This window comes from Pelophylax lessonae (genome assembly GCF_965119305.1).
Source record: "Pelophylax lessonae genome assembly, chromosome: 12".
NCBI lineage: Eukaryota > Metazoa > Chordata > Amphibia > Anura > Ranidae > Pelophylax > Pelophylax lessonae.
The window spans coordinates 137,167,145-137,185,283 of record NC_138779.1 but is presented as its reverse complement, the minus strand read 5'-3'; the positions used below and the strand labels follow the sequence as shown (position 1 = coordinate 137,185,283).

The 18,139-nt window shown below is 41.7% G+C and overlaps 1 protein-coding gene across 1 annotated transcript in view; it reads left to right on the top strand.

Moving 5' to 3' along the window:
- Positions 1–18,139, top strand: part of SIK2 (salt inducible kinase 2) — a 151,945-nt gene that overhangs the window by 39,105 nt on the left and 94,701 nt on the right. The window contains exon 3 of the mRNA XM_082273178.1: positions 17,754–17,915. Within this exon, the coding sequence (XP_082129304.1) occupies positions 17,754–17,915 (162 nt within the window). The remainder of the gene's footprint in view (positions 1–17,753; positions 17,916–18,139) is intronic.

Sequence of the window (18,139 nt, the reverse complement as noted above, 5' to 3'; positions counted from 1 at the left end):
GCATGTGCACGTAGTTGCAGGGCAATTGCGGCATGTCCCCATAGGTGGCGTTCAGTGGTGGTAATGCCCACTAAATGTGAAATGTCACATTTTTGCCACGGCATGTGTAGAGCCCTGAGTGGCTGCATGCCCAGGTTCAGGTGGGGGGTTAGGAGCAGTAAAACCGCAGTTCAACCGAGTGATTTTACCGCCCTCTTGCCGTACATGTGAACAAAGCCTTGCCTACAGTCAGCCCAAAGCTGTTAAAGCTGAACACCATACAAAACCATAATACACAAAAAAAAAAAAAAAATGTGTATGTATATGTGTGTGTATATATATATATATATATATATATATATATATATATGTGTGTGTGTGTATGTATGTGTATATGTATGTAGATATATCTCCTGTAAAAAAGGACTTGTTTTTCTATTTATCCAGTTCTGAGGTTTTCAGAGCTCTGCCACCCAGCACAGCCCTTTCCTTATTAAGGCGGCATTCATAACTGGGCATTTTGCATGGCATCTGAAATGTGCGTTGTGCACTTTGTCATTCACACCTAGTTAAAATCCGGCCTCAATTTCAAAATGCCCAGATGTGTATGACAAATCACACAAGGCACATTTCAGATGCCATCCATTTGAATCAGAGGCGTAACTAGAACCTTCAGGGCCCCGATGCAAGAAACCATGAAGGGCCCCCCCAGATCCCTGGCCGGGGCCCTTCCCTTCAAGCCCAGGGCTCTTCCCACTAATCCTGGGGCTCTTTACTCTCATTGCATGGCCTTTTATTACGGTCCCGCAGCAGGATCCTTTCACAAGTTCTGCAGTGGGCCCCCTTCCTGCAATCTTGGGGCCTCCCCACAGTGGTGCAATGCCAGGGCCCGGTCGCAAGTGTGACTTTTGCAATCCTGGAAGTTCACCCACTGGTTTGCTACTGGGCCCCCTGGAGAATGGGGCCCGGTAGCAATCGCAACCCCTGTAGTTACGCCCCTGATTTGAATGGCACCTAACATCAATGTGATAAATTGCGCAGAAATCGATGCAAAAGGGATCACGTGAAGCATTTTGCCAAAAAGAAGCTCCTGAACTTTTTTGGGGCAACAAGCTTCATGTGATGCGATTTTCTGCGATTGCAGTGTGAATTATCGCGCGAAAGTCGCGGCAGAAACTGCACCGCGTTTTTAGCTGCCATTTAAATGAATGGCATCTGAAATGTGCTTTGTGCAATTTGTCATTCACATCTGGGTGTTTTGAATCTCCAGCATTTTTGATGCTAACTCATGCACAAATGTAAATAGACCCTCTCAGATGTTGTCCATTTCCCAGGATGTGACTGTACAGTGAAAGGAGAAGCAGCAGAATGATGAGCTCTGCTCTCTCCAGCTATCAGCACCTTCCTTGTTACCACTGAGCACTGCGTTGCACATGGTGTACACTGTGCTGTACAGGGACTTGGTGTATACTGAGTCAAATTTAGGTACGTAGACTGTTTAACCTCTTCAGCCCCGGAAGGTTTACCCCCCTTCATAACCAGGCCAATTTTTGTGATTATTTTTACTTTAACTGGCATTTGCGTAATCATGCGATGCTATACACAAATAAACGTTGTCCTCCCCCCCCCCCCCCCCCAACAAATAGAGCTTTGTTTTAGTGGTAGTTGATCACCTTTACAGAATTTATTTTTTGTGTAATAAAAAAAAAACAAAAAAAAGAGGACAAGAAAATCGAATTTCTTCATCAGGTTAGGCAAATATGTATTTTGCTACATGTTTTTGGTAAAAGAAATCCCAATAAGTGTATATTGATTTGCACAAAAGTTATAGTGCCTACAAACTATGGGATATTTTTATGGAATTTTTTCTCTTTACTAGTAATGGCGATGATCAGCAATTTTTATTGGGACTGCAATATTACGGCAGACAAATCAGACACTGACACTTTTTGGGGACCAGTGACACTAATACAGTGATCAGTGCTAAAAACAAATTGCACTCACTGTACTAATGACACTGGCAGGGCGGGATGTAAGTAATGTGTCCTGGTTTAAAGGGATGAGGTGACAACCCTACTGGTGACATGTCCGTTGACACCCGCTGCTATCCAATCCGATCCTGTCTGCCAAATCCAAATGGATGGTGACCCTGTTTTCCATCCATCTGGGGGATTGGATGAGATCGGGTGGTCCATTTTCACTCGATTTTCCCATAGGGGAGAGCAGCACTCTGTCCGTCTCCACTCTGCACAGTGAGCAAAGACAGACCTGTCATCCGTCTGCTCAGTGGGGATCAGTGGACTTATCCCCTGCTGAGCAAAGCGGAGTCCGCTGAGCAGTGCCATCTTAAGAGCATTAAAGGTCCCCGGGCAATGTAGTGCACTGGGGCCCCGCCTACAAAATCACCCACGAGAATAAAAATTGAAATTATTAATAAGGTGATATTTATTGGTACAGCAGTGCCAGGCTAATGACAGCTTCCAAGTTCGGAGGCTGGGTCCGATGAACACACACGGACGGGAGTCAGACTGAAGCCGTCCTGTGTGCGCCTTTTCCCGTGGAGGCAGACAGGCATTCCTGCAGTTGTGGGCTCCCCCTCCACAGCCCAAGTAGCCTGACAGCAGTGTAGGGCCGACAGGCGCTTGCCACCTGCTAAGTTTGGCGGCAGGATGCACACGGGAATCAGGACTAATGCTTGGCTGGGGCTGGGTCGCTGGGCAGGTGGGGCCCCCCAGGCAAGTGGGGCCCCAGGGCAACTGCCCAGCGTGCCCATTCGGTAAGATGGCCCTGTCGCTGAGCGGACTGCTCATGTGAAAGTACCCTAAGACTGAAGAGTGCAAAATCTGGTGCAGCACTGCATAGAAACCAATCCACTTCTAGGTTTTTTTTTTTTTTTTCAAAGCTTAATTGAAGAAGCTGGAGTTAGAAGCTGATTGGATACCATGTACAGCTGTACCAGGTTTTTGCGCTCTCCTGGTTTAGTAAATCAACCCCTATGTGAGTTGGTTTTTTAGGACGCTAACAATGGCTGCATTAACAAAAAATATTCCTTAGTAAGTGAACATGTCCGCGACCACAGAAAATTCCCCATGCAGTGGCATGTAAAATGTCATTCCTATAAATGATGTAATTCTTAGGTTGAGGCTCCACAGCATTGGATGAAGACGCAGAACACCCGGTGTCCGTATTGGGTCCACATTATGCCTGCACTCAGACGGCCTGGTGGGAGAAACTGTGCAACTGAAGGGTTGGCCTTGGCCCAAACACTGCATGTAATGCTCAGCTCAAAGAATGCAGAAGAGTGTTAACGAGCTGTTTGGCTCAGCGCATACCTTAGACCCGGCGGTTGGCAGGTGTCATAAATGCAAACCAAGCGTCCTCTTTTAAACCCATGGAGATTAAGCCTTACAAAACTTTAATTGGATGCATTTATTAAAACAAAAGCGGATCGTTCTATACTGCACTCTGTGATGATTTAGCACAGTCGGCATTTGGGAATTTATTTTCTGTCTGTTCCAAGGAGCTTCGCTCAGTTGCTTCCTTTCAAACCCCCTGAGCCCTGTTTTAGTGAAAAACGCTCATAGTTACTAGGATGATATTTTTCTTTTAGTTGATGTGATTAGAATTAGAGCTTTGTTTCTCTTTGTGTTTTGCATACTGCAAAGTGTCCCAATAATCCCTTCATCCCCCCCCCCCCCCACCTCTTATATACCTGGACACATTCTCGCTCCAGTGCTGTACACTAGAGCAGCGGCTCTCCACTCTCTCGCTCCTCACTGGGCAGATTGATAGCAGCAGAACACATTGGCTGATGCTGCTGTCAATCAAATCCTGTAATTGGGTTACCACAATAAAAATTTAACTATGCGGTCAGCAGCAAAAGCTTTATTGTTGCTTAATAAACAATCAAACACATAGTGAAAAATTCATCAAAATGCCATACAAAAAAGTATCACTAAAGTGCTCTACAGAAATGAAAAATTGATGCAAAAAGAAGGAAAGAAACCCCCCTACAACCAATGTGCATACGTGATAAAATAATTACATAGTAAAAGTCCAAAACAATGTCCAACATAAACTGTGCTGGATCCTTAAAGGATAGCCACCCAAACAAATGCAATATTCTTGCCACAATGGCCAAATGCATATTGCGAGCAAATCTTGGGTATGGTGATGGTGACTAGAGATCGACCGATTATTGGCAACACTGATATATCGGGGGCCGATATGCACTTTCCCCGATATATCGGAATCGGCCCCTGAGGTTACCAATATTGCCGATATTTAGGGAAAGTGCATGTCCTGGGGTGATGCCTGCAGCTAGAGGTATCACCCCGGTATCGGCGTCCATAGCCGATGGTCGGCTGACTTGTAATGACAACTGATGCGGCTGAGAAACCCCCACTCCCGCCGCCTTCCACGGCTCACCCGGGTCTCCCGTCCCACCGGGAGACCTGGGCATCCTACCTCCACCGCCTCCAAAGAGAAGACCTGGTGTAGCATGAAGATGTGTCCCCGTGAAAGCCGGTATCCCTGCCGCAAGTGCGCATGCACCGGTCTCCATGTAAAAAACCCGGAAGTGATGTCATGACATCACTTCCGTGTACTCGGCGCCAAATTAAAAAAACTGACAGCATTCAAAACAGCCAAACTTGGCGTTTTGAATGCTTTTTAGTGCCGAGGAGGGGTTTGGGGTCTTTTACCCCAGATCCCTCCAAAAGGAGTACCTTTTTAGAAAAAAAAATGTTTTTTACATGTCCAAAAATATCGTCTGATACCGATATCCGATGACCAAAATATCGGCATTAAAAAAACGATATCGGTCGATCACTAATGGTGACACACTTTGTGTTGAATTGATGGAAATTCCCAATCACCAGATAGTAATGATCCCTCTTACCGTATGGCAAGTAGAGATCCAAACAGGCTTACGGGGTCTCTGTCACCTGTATGCGGGTTCCCAGCTTGTCCTCCGCAGGATAGATGACACTTCTATCCACCCTAAAATTTGTCATCTATCCCCCCTAAACCTTGTCACTTTTCCTGGACAGCTTAACCAATAATGCCTGCCAGGAGGGGAACCCTCCTCAGTCCTTAATCAACCATATGCCAATGATGGAGACTGGCCTAAAAGCCGCAATATGTGTGTCTATAGACGCAGGCGGCACAGCTCAGGATCGAGCAAGCAGGTGTGCCACAATTGGAAGAGGCTTCCTAATGGTAACACACAGAGAAGAGGAGATTGGAGCGCCATCCAGAGGGAGGGGGGCCTAAGAGGAGGAAGATCAGGGCTGCTCCGTGCAATTCTGTATATAACATTTTTTTTATTTATTTTAATTTAATTAAACAAAAAAAAAGTAAAGTTTCATTCATTTTAAAGGGTAGGTGTACTTGGAAAAAAAATCTATATGTTCCCTGCCCTCTCTTAAATTTTTCAAGTAAAGCACAAATTTTAGACGCAGAAAAATGGGCGCCTAGGCCACATTCGTACCTTTGTGTTATTGTGCTGCTCATCTTTATTAATCGCACCCCAATGTACATGTGTGTGTCCCTGCAAAGTTGGAAGTGTCTGAGATTATAATGTACTACTGTGCTGAATCTAAATCAGTCCGGTTTTAATAGATTTCAAGAATTCCTTGCTACTTGTACATATTGTGCACTTGGCTCTCAAGATTATCATAGGGTAGGTGAATAATGAATAAACATGGTTGCTGGGATTCCCAAACAAGCATGCTTTTTTTTATTTTGTACACAATGTGGGTAGATTTTTTTGTCCTAAATGAAAACAGTCATTGATTTGCGCACAAAGGGTGCTTTCACCTTAGCTGATCTCAGCAGTGTAGTTAGGGAGGTAAGTAAAGCAGCCTGCATGTGTTTTGTCTTGCTTTGCAACTCTCCTAACAGACGTGTCTCCAAGCAGACATTAAAATCAACTGCAAAAGTCTAGCCTTGGGATAAGGTCACAACGGCAACTGAAATGCTGCTTCTTAAAGGCAAAGAATACTCACTTTAGTACCATCCTAAAGAAGCGATGGTTGCTCAGAGTTAGCTTTCGTGGGTGTAAAAAAATAGCAATTAAAAGGAAAAATAATATATTGTATACAATTGCGACACAAATCACATTGTAATTGATTATTAAAAATTACCTTTACTTTTCAATCTGCAGCTGTTGTAATTTTCTGAAAATGCAATACAATATGGCCGCCTGGAGGTGTTCTGTAGACAGAATGTATACTGACCACACCCCAGAAACATCATTTCCTGCTTGTGTGATTGGCTCACCAATTTTCCTAAAAGTCAGATTTCTGGCATCCCCTGCAGCAAAAATGTAATTTTTGGTGAGACTCCCAATGGGAACATGTCCAAAGGGATGCAGGCCCAGCAGTTTTCCTCATTAGTGCTCTGCAGCTGCACAGCTGGTGGATAGTTCGGAAACCACTCCCATTAGACCCACTCAGCACAGAGGAACAAACAATGATTTCTTCAAAATAACAAAAGGTGGGAATCTGCAACAAAGTTTGTTATAATCCCTGCAATGTACAGAGATCACCCAGAGGGGGATGTTTTTTTTTTTTTCTCAACAAAAATGGAGTTAGGGCTCTTTCACACGGGCGGTCCGATCAGATCCGCCTGTCAGTTTTTTAGGGCGGATCTGATCGGATGCCCCATTCAGCCCTATGGAGCAGCGGATGTCAGCGGAGACATATCCGCTGACACCCGCTGCCATCCGTATCCGATCCTGTCCATGAAATCCGGACGGATGGAAACCCTATTTTCCATCCGTCCTGGGGATCGGATGGGATCGGATGAGAGCGGACAGGCGGTCCGCTCTCATCCGATTCCCCATAGAGAGCAGCGGGGGCTGTGACACCTCCCTCTCCGCACTGCAAGCGGAGACGGAGCTGTCATCCGCCGGCTCAGCGGGGATCGCGAATCGATCCCCGCTGAGCAGCACGGATCCGCCTACGGAGGCGGACCGTGTGAAAGAGCCCTTACACTTTAAATATTTTAAACCAATTTTGTGAAAAATGGAAACCTGTGCTGTCCTGTGTTCCTTACCACACTCCCAACAGTTGTTTATCGGTGGAGCAATTTGATAATCAGAGAGGCCGCAGTCTAGGCCTGGGTATCGGGTACCTACCTAACTAAACTCCAGCGAGAAAATGCATTTTACTCTTTATTTATTTGAATTTATCTCTGCTCACATTAGTCCAGCACTGTCGTACACCTATCAGATGGAACATAATCATGGGAGCTACCACTGCTGCCTTTATCAGGTCCAAGCTACCATTTGTAATTCACTACCTGGTGTGTCACTGAACCACAACAAACATGCCTGCATAAGGACAACGGCCTCCCAGATAGCCCACTAAGGCCGGGTTCACATATGTGCAGCCCCGGTTTTCAGCCTGAGGTCCAGTGCGTTTCTGTTCATCGATTCAGGTCAACATTTTTGCCTGAATTTTTACCTTAACTGGATCCAAAAAACACACCGGACCCTTTTGGAAACCGCACCCCGGCCACACCGAAGATGTGTGAACCAGCTCCCACAATCGTCTGGGAAACGGAGAGAAGACCCGCCTGCTAATGTAAACAAAGCAGGCGGATCTTTTCTCAGACAGGCAGGGACAGATCAGCAGTTTCAGCTAAGTCTGTCACAGAACCCCCCCCCCCCCACACACACACACAGTAAGTAAGCACATAGGCATACCTTTAACCCCTTTGATCACTCCCAGTATTAACCCCTTCCCTGCCAGTGTCATTTATACAGGAACATATTATTTAGCAATGATTACTGTATTAGTGTCACTGGTCCCCACAAAGTGTAAAAAATGTCAGGGGTTCGATCTGTCCGCCGCAATGTCGCAGTCCCGCTAAAAATCACAGATCGCCGCCATTACTAATAAAAAATTTAAAAAAAGTCCAAAAATCTATCCCGTAGTTTGTAAACGCTTTAACTTTTGCCCAAACCAATTAAAATACGCTTTTTTTTTTTCAAAGTTGTTGCTTTTTTTTGTTTATAGCGCAAAATCTAAAAACCGCAGAGGTGATCAAATACCACCAAAAGAAAGCTCTATTTGTGGGGAAAAATGGACATCAATTTTGTTTGGGAACAGTGTCGCACGACCACGCAATTTTCAGTTAAAGTAACGCAGTGCCGAATCGCAAAAAATGGCCTGGTTATTAAGGGGGCAAATCCTTCCGGAGCTGAAGTGGTTAAATGAAGGCACAAAATACATTTCAGATGATCAAAATCACTCACTCCCACAAGTACCTTTACAGACTGAAACACATGCTTTGTGCAGCGTAAAAAGCATGCTAAATAACAAAGAAATGGTATTATTAGGCCCGATCCAGGAGCCTCAGGGTTAATAGCGTTCTGAAATCAGCTTTGTCTGTGTGCTGCCTATTAGTTTGAGGAATGCAGGTGCTGTGCCCCTGGGTCTGAGTAATGACTCCAAAACATACTGGGACATTTAACAGAGATTATTCCAAAGCTGACGTGGTTGCCTGTATCACTCAACCAGCTCATTAGGAACAGCTCAGAGGAGGTTTGAAGGTCAGAAGTCTCCAATAGGACTCTCTGTTTGAAAATGATTGTAATTAGGAGCTCTGCTGAAAGCAACATTTACTCTGAAATCCCCAGTTCCTCTTCACTTCTACAACACTATTTTTTTCCCCTCTTCCAAATTGCTCTTTTCATCTAGACCCATTTTTGTGGAATTCTTCACAATTTTTTTTCAGCTTGTCATAGAAGCCATCATTCAGCATAATAAACCCATATATATATATATATATATATATATATATATATATATATATATATATATATATATATATCTTCAGTTCTAGTGCAAGGAAACTGAACAATCGAGCTATATTAAAAGGGATGGAGAAGAACCAATAAAAATGACAATGCAGCTAGGAAATTCTCATTTCACCAGTGGACTGGTGAAATTATAAACACTGCATATAGGAGTGCATATATATATATATATATATATATATATATATATATATATATATATATATATATATATATATATAGATTACACACACAGTATCTCACAATAGTGAGTACACCCCTTGCATTTTTGTAAATGTCACATGAAAAGATAAAATATTTACAAAAATGTGAGGGGTGTACTCACTTTTGTGAGATATTGTGTGTGTGTGTGTGTGTGTGTGTGTGTGTATGTATGTATGTATGTATATGTGTGTATATATATATATATATATATATATATATACTTGGAATAAATATCACGATTCTCAGCGTAACATCTTTTACATTATACAAAAAAAATCGGGCTAACTTTACTGTTTCATTTTTTTAAAATTAAAGTGCATTTTTTCCCCAAAAAAATGCGTTTTAAAAAACTTCTGCGCAAATAGATTGTGACATAAAATATTGCCACGATCACCATTTTATTCTCTAGGGTCTCTGCTAAAAAAAAATTATAGATGATGTTTGGGGGTTCGAAGTAATTTTCTAGCAAAAAATACTGATTTTTAACTTGTAAGCAACAAGTGTCAGAAAAAGGAAACTGCCCTCCTTTATAGACGGAAGTTCATTCCTTTGATCTAAAAGAACAAAATGATACATTGTAAGACATTGTGTTTAGTTTTCTAGCAGCCTTAACAATGTTGATAAACATTTGGCGAAGGCTTTTTTTTTTTTTTTTTTGACAACTGTGAATGAGCAGAGAATCGAGGAAATGCCGTTCTAAGATCGTGAGGGGGGAGGTGAATCGAGATTGCGATTTTTTTTTTTTTTTTTTTTTTTTTTTAACGATTAATTGTGCATCTCAAATAAATAAAGAAATATATATATATATGTATGTATATATTTTTTTATATTTCACCCAGAGTCTTGAACTTAAAGTAGAAGTTCACCTTAATACTAAAATCTCTAAATCTACTGGCATCCACAATCTAAGACTTAACCATATAGCCCTGTAAAGAAGTGGCTATACATACCTTTTCTGATGCCGTTTTGGTCCAGTCCCACACTGTGCTGTCAGTGGCAGCTTCTCTGTGGAGGTGGGTGCAGGAGAGGCAGCCGACAACAGAAGCCCCAAAGTAACTCTCTGGGTGACGTCACTTTCCAGGCATTTCCCAGCCTTTGTCGGATGTCCCTTCTGCAGAGCTCCTGCCACTGGACAATGGACCCGATGGCTTTATAAAAGGTATGTATAGCAATTTTTTTTTTCTTTACAGGGTTAGATAGATTCCACTTTAACCCCACGGAAATGCTAAGGGGCAATCTGAGACACGTTTTTATTGTAACATATAATATTCCAAAACTTTACAGGAAATGAAATTGATTGCTTACAAATAGACCAACAAACTATCTATAGGAGGTCAGATTAGCAGCTATGCATATGCAGATAATGCATAGATAGATTTATTGCCAAAAAGTAGGTTCGCTAGTTGCCTATTGAGGGTTTCATAGATTTTTTTTTTTCTTTTTTTTTCCAACTATAAAAAAAAAAAAGTTGTTCATGTTTGCTAAATTAGAGGGTTTATGTTTATTATTATCTGGAAAAGCAAGAATTGAGGCCCACACCCAAGATGAGAGTCCAAATATCAGGTTTATTCCACTAAGTCCAATATGTTCCATTTACTGGTATATAGCCATTGCATTTTGGAGCTCAGGAGAAACCCCTTTAATCAAGGCTTAGAACATTGATAATGGTGAAGGTTGCACTGTACTTGACATTTGGATTTTTACCTTTGGTGCAGAGCTTCGTTCTTGAGTTTTCCCCAGTTCCAATCCAAAGTGTTCTTCTACAACCTTCAGTAAGCGTAGGCTGCCTGCTGAGTTCTTCACACCTTGTTACAATCACATCCATGGACATGAAATCTATTTTGGGATAAAGGACCACGAACACCAATCAGGGATTCAAATTAATTCTCATTTTATGAATAATTTATGCAGAAATCAGGCAAATTGCCAAGGATATACAAACTTCTCACACACCTATAAGTTTATTCTGTTAAGCAGTCTGACATTTAATATATGTAGCCAATGCATTCCCGAGTATGCGGAGACACCACCTTTATCAAGGGACCTTGGAACATATGGTCTGTTTTAGTGGAATAAATCTGATATTTTGACTTTTACCCTGGGTGTGGCACTCCATTATTATTTTCCCTAGTTCTAATTCTATAAGTGTTCTTGTAGAATCTTCAGTGAGTGTGAGTTATCTACCAAGTTCTTAATGCACCCTATTGCAATCAATTCCATGTGAACCCATGAAAGTGAAATCTATTCTTAGATAGAATTAATTCACCTTTTTGGGTTGATTGGTATTATGACAGGGATGATAATCGATTCACATTTTTAATGAATAATGTATTGATAAAGCCAATAAATTATCGAGGAGTCCTAAACCTCATCTCACAACTGTAAATTAACACGTTGGAATTTTTTTTTTTTTTTTGTGCATTGGCCAGGAATCGAACCCGGAGCGCCCCCAGAGGTAGCCGAGTTAGCTACCACAGCACTAGCGTACCAATGCCTACGTTGTAATTTTTGAAGTATATCGTTGATCTTAAATGTGCTGTTAGCAGGGCTTTTTTTCAGTAGGAACGCGGGGGAACGCAGTTCCGGCACCTCCAGAACTGAATGTATGTAATGGCAAGGGATGCTTGGGTGTGCTGGTGGTTCTGTTGATGCTGGCTAATAGGCAATCTATTGTTGCTGGAGGGGACCTATTTTTGCGGAGGATGGGGGTCTATAGTTGCTGAAGAGGTCTTCTGTTGCTCATGGGGGATGTATTGTTACTGGGGTGGGTCTCATGTTGCTGGTGGGTCAGTTGTTGCTAGGAGGGATTTATTGTTTAGGGAGAGGTCTTTGCCGCTTGCTGCTGGAGGGTCTATTGATGCTGGCTACTGGGTAATCTAGTATTGCTGGAGGGGATCTATTTGCGCAGAGGATCAGTTGTTGCTGGGGAAGTCTGTTGGTGGGGTAGGGTATCTATTGTTGCTGGGGTGGGTCTTATGTTGCAGGGCACCAATCATTGCTGGGAGGGATCTACTGTTGAGGGAGGGGTCTAATGTTGCTGGCTGCTGGAGGGTCTATTGATGCTGGCTGTTGGATGTCCATTGTTACAGGGGTGGATCTATTGTCGCTGGGGTGTCCATAATTCTAGATCTATTATATTGCCTTTCTTGTTATTGTTAATTCTCTAAAAGGGGTGGTACTGGGAGGTGGGTAAGAGGTGAAACCAAGGAAGGGTGTTTGGAGGTGGGTAGGGGACGGAGTTAAGGGGTGACTCAGAAGGGAGGAGTTCCTGAGAAAAAAAGCCCTGGCTGTTAGGATTATTCTGACAAAAGCGGGCATGTGTTTGAATACTAGAATACCATCCTCGTGCCCAGCCAGGTCACAATGGTATAATAAATCATTGGTTGAACTAGATGGACTTTTTTTTTCAACCAGACTATGTAACATTTGCAGCTGCCCGCTAAAATACTTTGCAGCTGTCTGATCAACGTAAGCTTAACTCTAAATGTGAGAATATCTGTGAAAGGTAATGGTAGCTATTGAATATTCCTTGTTTAATCCACAGATTAGGCTTTCATTATTTTTCAGTAATTACCATTATAATGGAAAAATAATTCACCAGTAAATTCATCCTCATTATATGGCTTCTGCTGACAATAGTGACAAATGCGTATCCTGGAATAACCAATACCTGCTTATATATGACCAATAATTGGGCTAATAATTACCTGTAATTATTCTGCTGTTCAGCATGGACTTGTACTGTCTGTTAACTAACCTGCGTTATTAAATGCAGGATGACACTCGTAGGTCTTCTTACAGCTGAAATAGTCTGAACATGTTGTTTTCAGTCCATGTGTGGGAACAGCTAAACGTCCACATTTTATAGAATGGGAAATAATTTAGATTTTAACATCTATCATGAATTGAATGGTTTTCTTTGGTATATGGGGTTGAGGGACACAATACAGCGGAATATCCAATAGCCCTTGCCATAACTTTATTTTTCAGTATGAGGCCCGGAGGTCTATTTACCAAATCTTAACGCCATCTAAACCCAAGAACTAAAATTTCATATAATGCACTTACCAGTCCATGTGGTGACTCCAGTTTTTTTTCCCCCTTTTTTAACCACTTAAGCCCCGGAAGATTTTACCCCCTTCCTGACCAGGGCTTTTTTTGCGATTCGGCACTGCGTGACTTTAACGGACAATTGCGCAGTCGTGCGACGCTGTACCTAAACGAATTTGACATCCTTTTTTTCCCACAAATAGAGCTTTCTTTTGGTGGTATTTGATTACCTGTGCGATTTTTTTTTTTTTTTTTTTTGATCATGCGCTATAAACAAAAAAGGAGCGTCAATTTTGCAAAAATAATATTTTTCACATTTTTTTTATATGAAATTCCCAAAAAAAAAAGTAAAAATCAAAATTTTTTAACATTTTTGGCCAATTTGTTTTATGCTACCTATGTTTGGTAAACAAAATCGCAAAAAGCATATTTTGATTGGTTTGCAAAAAAGTTATTGCGTTTACTAACTAAGGGAAAGATTTTTGTCATTTTTGTTGTTTGTTTTTTTTTTTTTTTTTAACGCGTAATGGCGGCGATCTGCGATTTTTTTTTTTTTGCGATACTGCGACATTGCGGCAGACAGATCGCACCCTTGACTGACATTTTTGACACTTTTGGGGTTACCAGTGACATTACTGCAGTAATCAGGGTTAAGTGTGTCCCTAGGGGCGTGCTTATAACTGTGATTGGACATGGCTACTGGTGTAGGAACAGTGATCAACGGTCCTACATAGTAGAACCGTATGATCACCATTCCTACACAGGGGAGAATGACAGGCGGCTTGTTTTACATCAGCCGCCTGCCTTTCTCCCTCTGCACCGACGATCACCGAGTGACCGGCGGACATCGAGTCCACCGGTCACACGCAAGGACTTGCTAGGGAACGAGCCGGGGCAGGCGGGCGCGCGCTCGCTATTGGCTCTCAAGCAAGTGACAGGCTGGTGACGTATATATACGTCACTTTGCCTGGCCAGGGCTGACCGCCGCCGTATATAGTCGTGCGGCGGTCGGCAACCAGGTAAAACTTTTTTTTTTTTATCTTTTGAATACATGGCTTCGCTTTTTACTCAATCAGGAGATGAAGGAAAAAATAGCACAGATATGACTCCCATATGTGACATGCATTTCTGGTTTATCCAGCTCCAAAGGGGATCAGGCTAGGATCCCCTATGGAGACGAAACAGAGGGCACCTGTATGAAAAGGGCCTGAAGCAACTTTTTCTTGACATGACAGCATAGCCCAGGAGGAACACAGGTCAGCAGGACGATTTTGACGAGGCAGCATTTTTTTTAAAAAAAAGACAAAATAGAGAGGACACACTGTTGAAGATATATATTTTTATGTGGGCTGCATGTGACTGTTTTTTGATTTGATATTTTTATATTAATAAATGGTATTATGTGATGTGTTCTCTTGACATACAAATGCTAATAAATATTTCAAGAGGGACACATGTTGCTGCTGGCTGACAGAGCTAAAATTGATGTAGAACTGTAACGCGGAGTAAGATAAAACTACAAGCAGGCTTGTCACCCGTATCACATTCTATCAGTCCATTCAATTTTCTTTTCAGATCTTCCTCATAGTGAATCGCTTTAAAGGTTTGATATTACCTAATAATAATGTTTGTCATTGGTTGGAATGTGGCTTCGTCAATTTTGTTTTATCTATAGAAATATGTCTAGTAGCCTCTTCAAAAATATGATGTCAACAAGTGAAAGTACAATTGATGAAGTACTTTGTGTGTTTGGTTAGGAGGTTTTCTCAAGGTTTGAGCAGTAACAAGGAACTTGAAGTACTGTAACACAAATACCTAAAGACAAAATCACATGATAAAATATTTGCAGTGATGGTAATCCTTAAAATGTTATGGAGAAGATATTGTTAGGTGAATATGTACTCTCTAGGTTATCTAAGAATTCTGGGGTCCCGTCTGATATTTGAATGTTTGACTTAATGAAATTACCAAGATATTCCCAAAAATACTCTCTTATGGTGTGAATACACGATTAGAATATCATTCGACCACCAACTTTAGAAAAAGTATTTGTCGGTCGAAAACGTTGCCAACATACACGGTCCAAATATCGCCCGACCATTGCCCGCCGACCATCGAAACAGGTCGACAAACATTTCTGGGAAAATATTTTCGGGCATGCGTGATGAGATTATACAGATTTAAACTGAACGACCTCAACACCAACGTATAGAATATCGTTCTTTCGCAAACGAGACAGAAATTTTTGTGTTTTTCAAACGGTATTTTTCGTTCACAATATCGATATCGCTCATTGATGTCTGGGCACTAGCGAGTAGAATATCGGCCGATCGCTCGCTGAATGGAAATTTTCGGCAGATTTTCTTATCGTATATTCCAGCCATTAGTGTACGGCAGTTCAGTCCACCACTGGCTTCTCTTCTCTTTTGGATACACCACAGATGGGATCTCTGTACCAGATCCTGGTTTTGTTACTTCCCCAATCCATGGACTCTCATTTTTCAAGATCACTTTTCTTTCTTATGGGTTAGTGTAAAAGCTCTTTGTACTAAATGGTAGACGTGGGCTTTTCTGGTATCTACTGACCGACTGAGTGTGTGTTCTTCACCAAGGGTTAGGGCAAGTAGATACTGATTTCAATACAGGATCCTTCTACTGGACAGGCCTTGAGTATGCCGTACTGGCGACAGATGACAAACAACTGATTCAAATAACTAAATTGTCTATCAGTAGTGTAGTTTATTACCGAAGATGTAAAGACTTTGTTCTGGCAGAATTGAATTAACTGCAGATATTATTTAGTAAGAGTATTATCAGACAGCAGATAGATGAAAAACAGAAACCAGGTAGGTTACTAATCAAGATAAACAAAATAGGTTCCTAGGCTCACAATTGGCACTTTTCCACTGCAAGTACCGGCTCGGCTCTACTCGGCCCTACTCGGCCCGGTTTGCTTTTCCACTGCTGGTACCGCATGGTACGGTGTTAGAACGGTTCGGTACGGTAAGGTATGGTTTGCTTTTCCACTAAAGTAGTACTAAAGTTAAGTGGATGGGATAACAACGGGGTGGGTGGGATTCTCTGACCAATCAGTGGCTAGTAGTGACTGCATGCAAAGGATTGTGGGATATGGTACCGGGTATGGTACCTCTTGGAACCACAATCGAGGTGGTACTGTTTTTGAGAGCCATACCATTCGGTTCCATGCAGTGGAAAAGCGTCACCGTACCGAACCGTTCCTACACCATACCATGCGGTACCAGCAGTGGAAAAGTACAAAAGCGAGCAGAACCGTTCGGTTCCATGCAGTGGAAAAGCGCCAAAAGATTCTATACCTGTGTATAGAAACTGACACAATGCACTCAGTAGAATTCTTGGCTGGAGTGTACATTTGTAGTCCCTAGTCAGGGTAGCAAGTAGTGCTGGTATCCACTTTGTGATAGTTTTTGCTTTATAGGGAAAAATCAACATGCAGATTGTAAGAATTCATATTCAACTGTTCTGACGACAAGTGAACAAAAAATGATTGGTTATGATGGGTTGGTTAATAGACAGTTTTCACTGTCCTTCCATAGGTGTCCCCACACACTTCCAAGATATGGTGGTAGGTTAATTGATTCCTTTCTGAACTACCCCTAGTTATGTGGATGTATTCATGTGAGGTAGCATCTTTAGAGTATATTCTCCTTAAAGGCAGGGACTGATGTGAATGGAAAAATATATGCAAAGCACTTTATAAATTCTTAGCAATACCTGCAATAATTTAAAAAATACCATGCTTTGTACACAGTTTACATTTTTACTGACTTTATAGACAGCCTGCAAGAAAACGTGGTGACTTGACTGACTCACGTTTCCACATGTCATATTAACAAGGCTGCTTGTGGTACATCTGTTGTGTAGGTCTATCAGTGAGTTTTTCCGGGAAAAATGTTTTTTGTATTCCTGAAAATATGCTAGAAATTTTTTTTTTTTTTTGTGTAGAAATATGCTGTATTAAAAAGTACCAATAATCAAATCTGAGAAAATTCATTAGCCACAAATCTAGTGGCTGCTTTTTTTCTGTTCCGACCTTTGAATTAGTCCGGAAACAGTTACAATATAATGGTTACCTGAAATATATCCCCTTTTGCCCTACCTGTGTGGGACAGCCAAGACTGAGGTCAGGCCAGGTGGTGGTGTATCTGGCAGCAACTTTGGGGTTCTGAGCTAGGATTTCCTTCAAATACTGTATGTATTGCCTTAGAGTCCACTTTAACTTGCCTAAAACACCCAACACTTGCCCCAGGAGAAATATGAATTGATCCTTCAGTCGTTTCACTACTTCTGGTGACAACTATATTTCCCTTATATCTGAGAGATTTCCTTTTGCATTTTATTGTTTCTATAGGACAGGAAGTGAATTCCAATGGGACAAAGATGGCATCTTCGCAATGGGACAAAGATGGCATAATATCCTGATTGATTTTACTCCTTTACTCCATCCAAATCTTAAAGTTTTGGTTTTAGATATGCTTTGAAAATATAGAAAGTGTTTGAAGTGCTCTTTAAAGGACAGAATTCAAGCAATGTGTTTATATTTCTATATTGGTTTAAGTGAGACAGATTTATTATTAGTGCTGCATGGAAGTCATATATTATAAGTCATAAGTATTTGTTGATTCTTAAGGAATTTCATTGGTTTTCTCCACAGATTATTTGGCTAACCATGGGCGTCTCAGTGAAGCAGAAGCTAGACGGAAGTTTTGGCAAATCCTATCTGCTGTGGAATACTGTCACAGTTGCAATATAGTCCATCGGGATTTAAAGGCTGAAAACCTTTTGCTAGATAATCACATGAACATCAAGATAGCAGGTAACTTCTCACTTATATGCATAAAGGACACCTAGCTGGGTGTGATTATTGGTTTCGCTGTAAATCGGGAACCTGGATATCTTCATAATCATGCCAGAGCACCAAAGCTCAACTTCTCTTGGAAAGTATAGCTCTGGTATGCCCTGTTCTTGCCTAGTAGGGACCATTAGTGATGTGCAGAAGGGGGGTTTCACATCATCGCTTTCCAAATTGAAATCAAGATT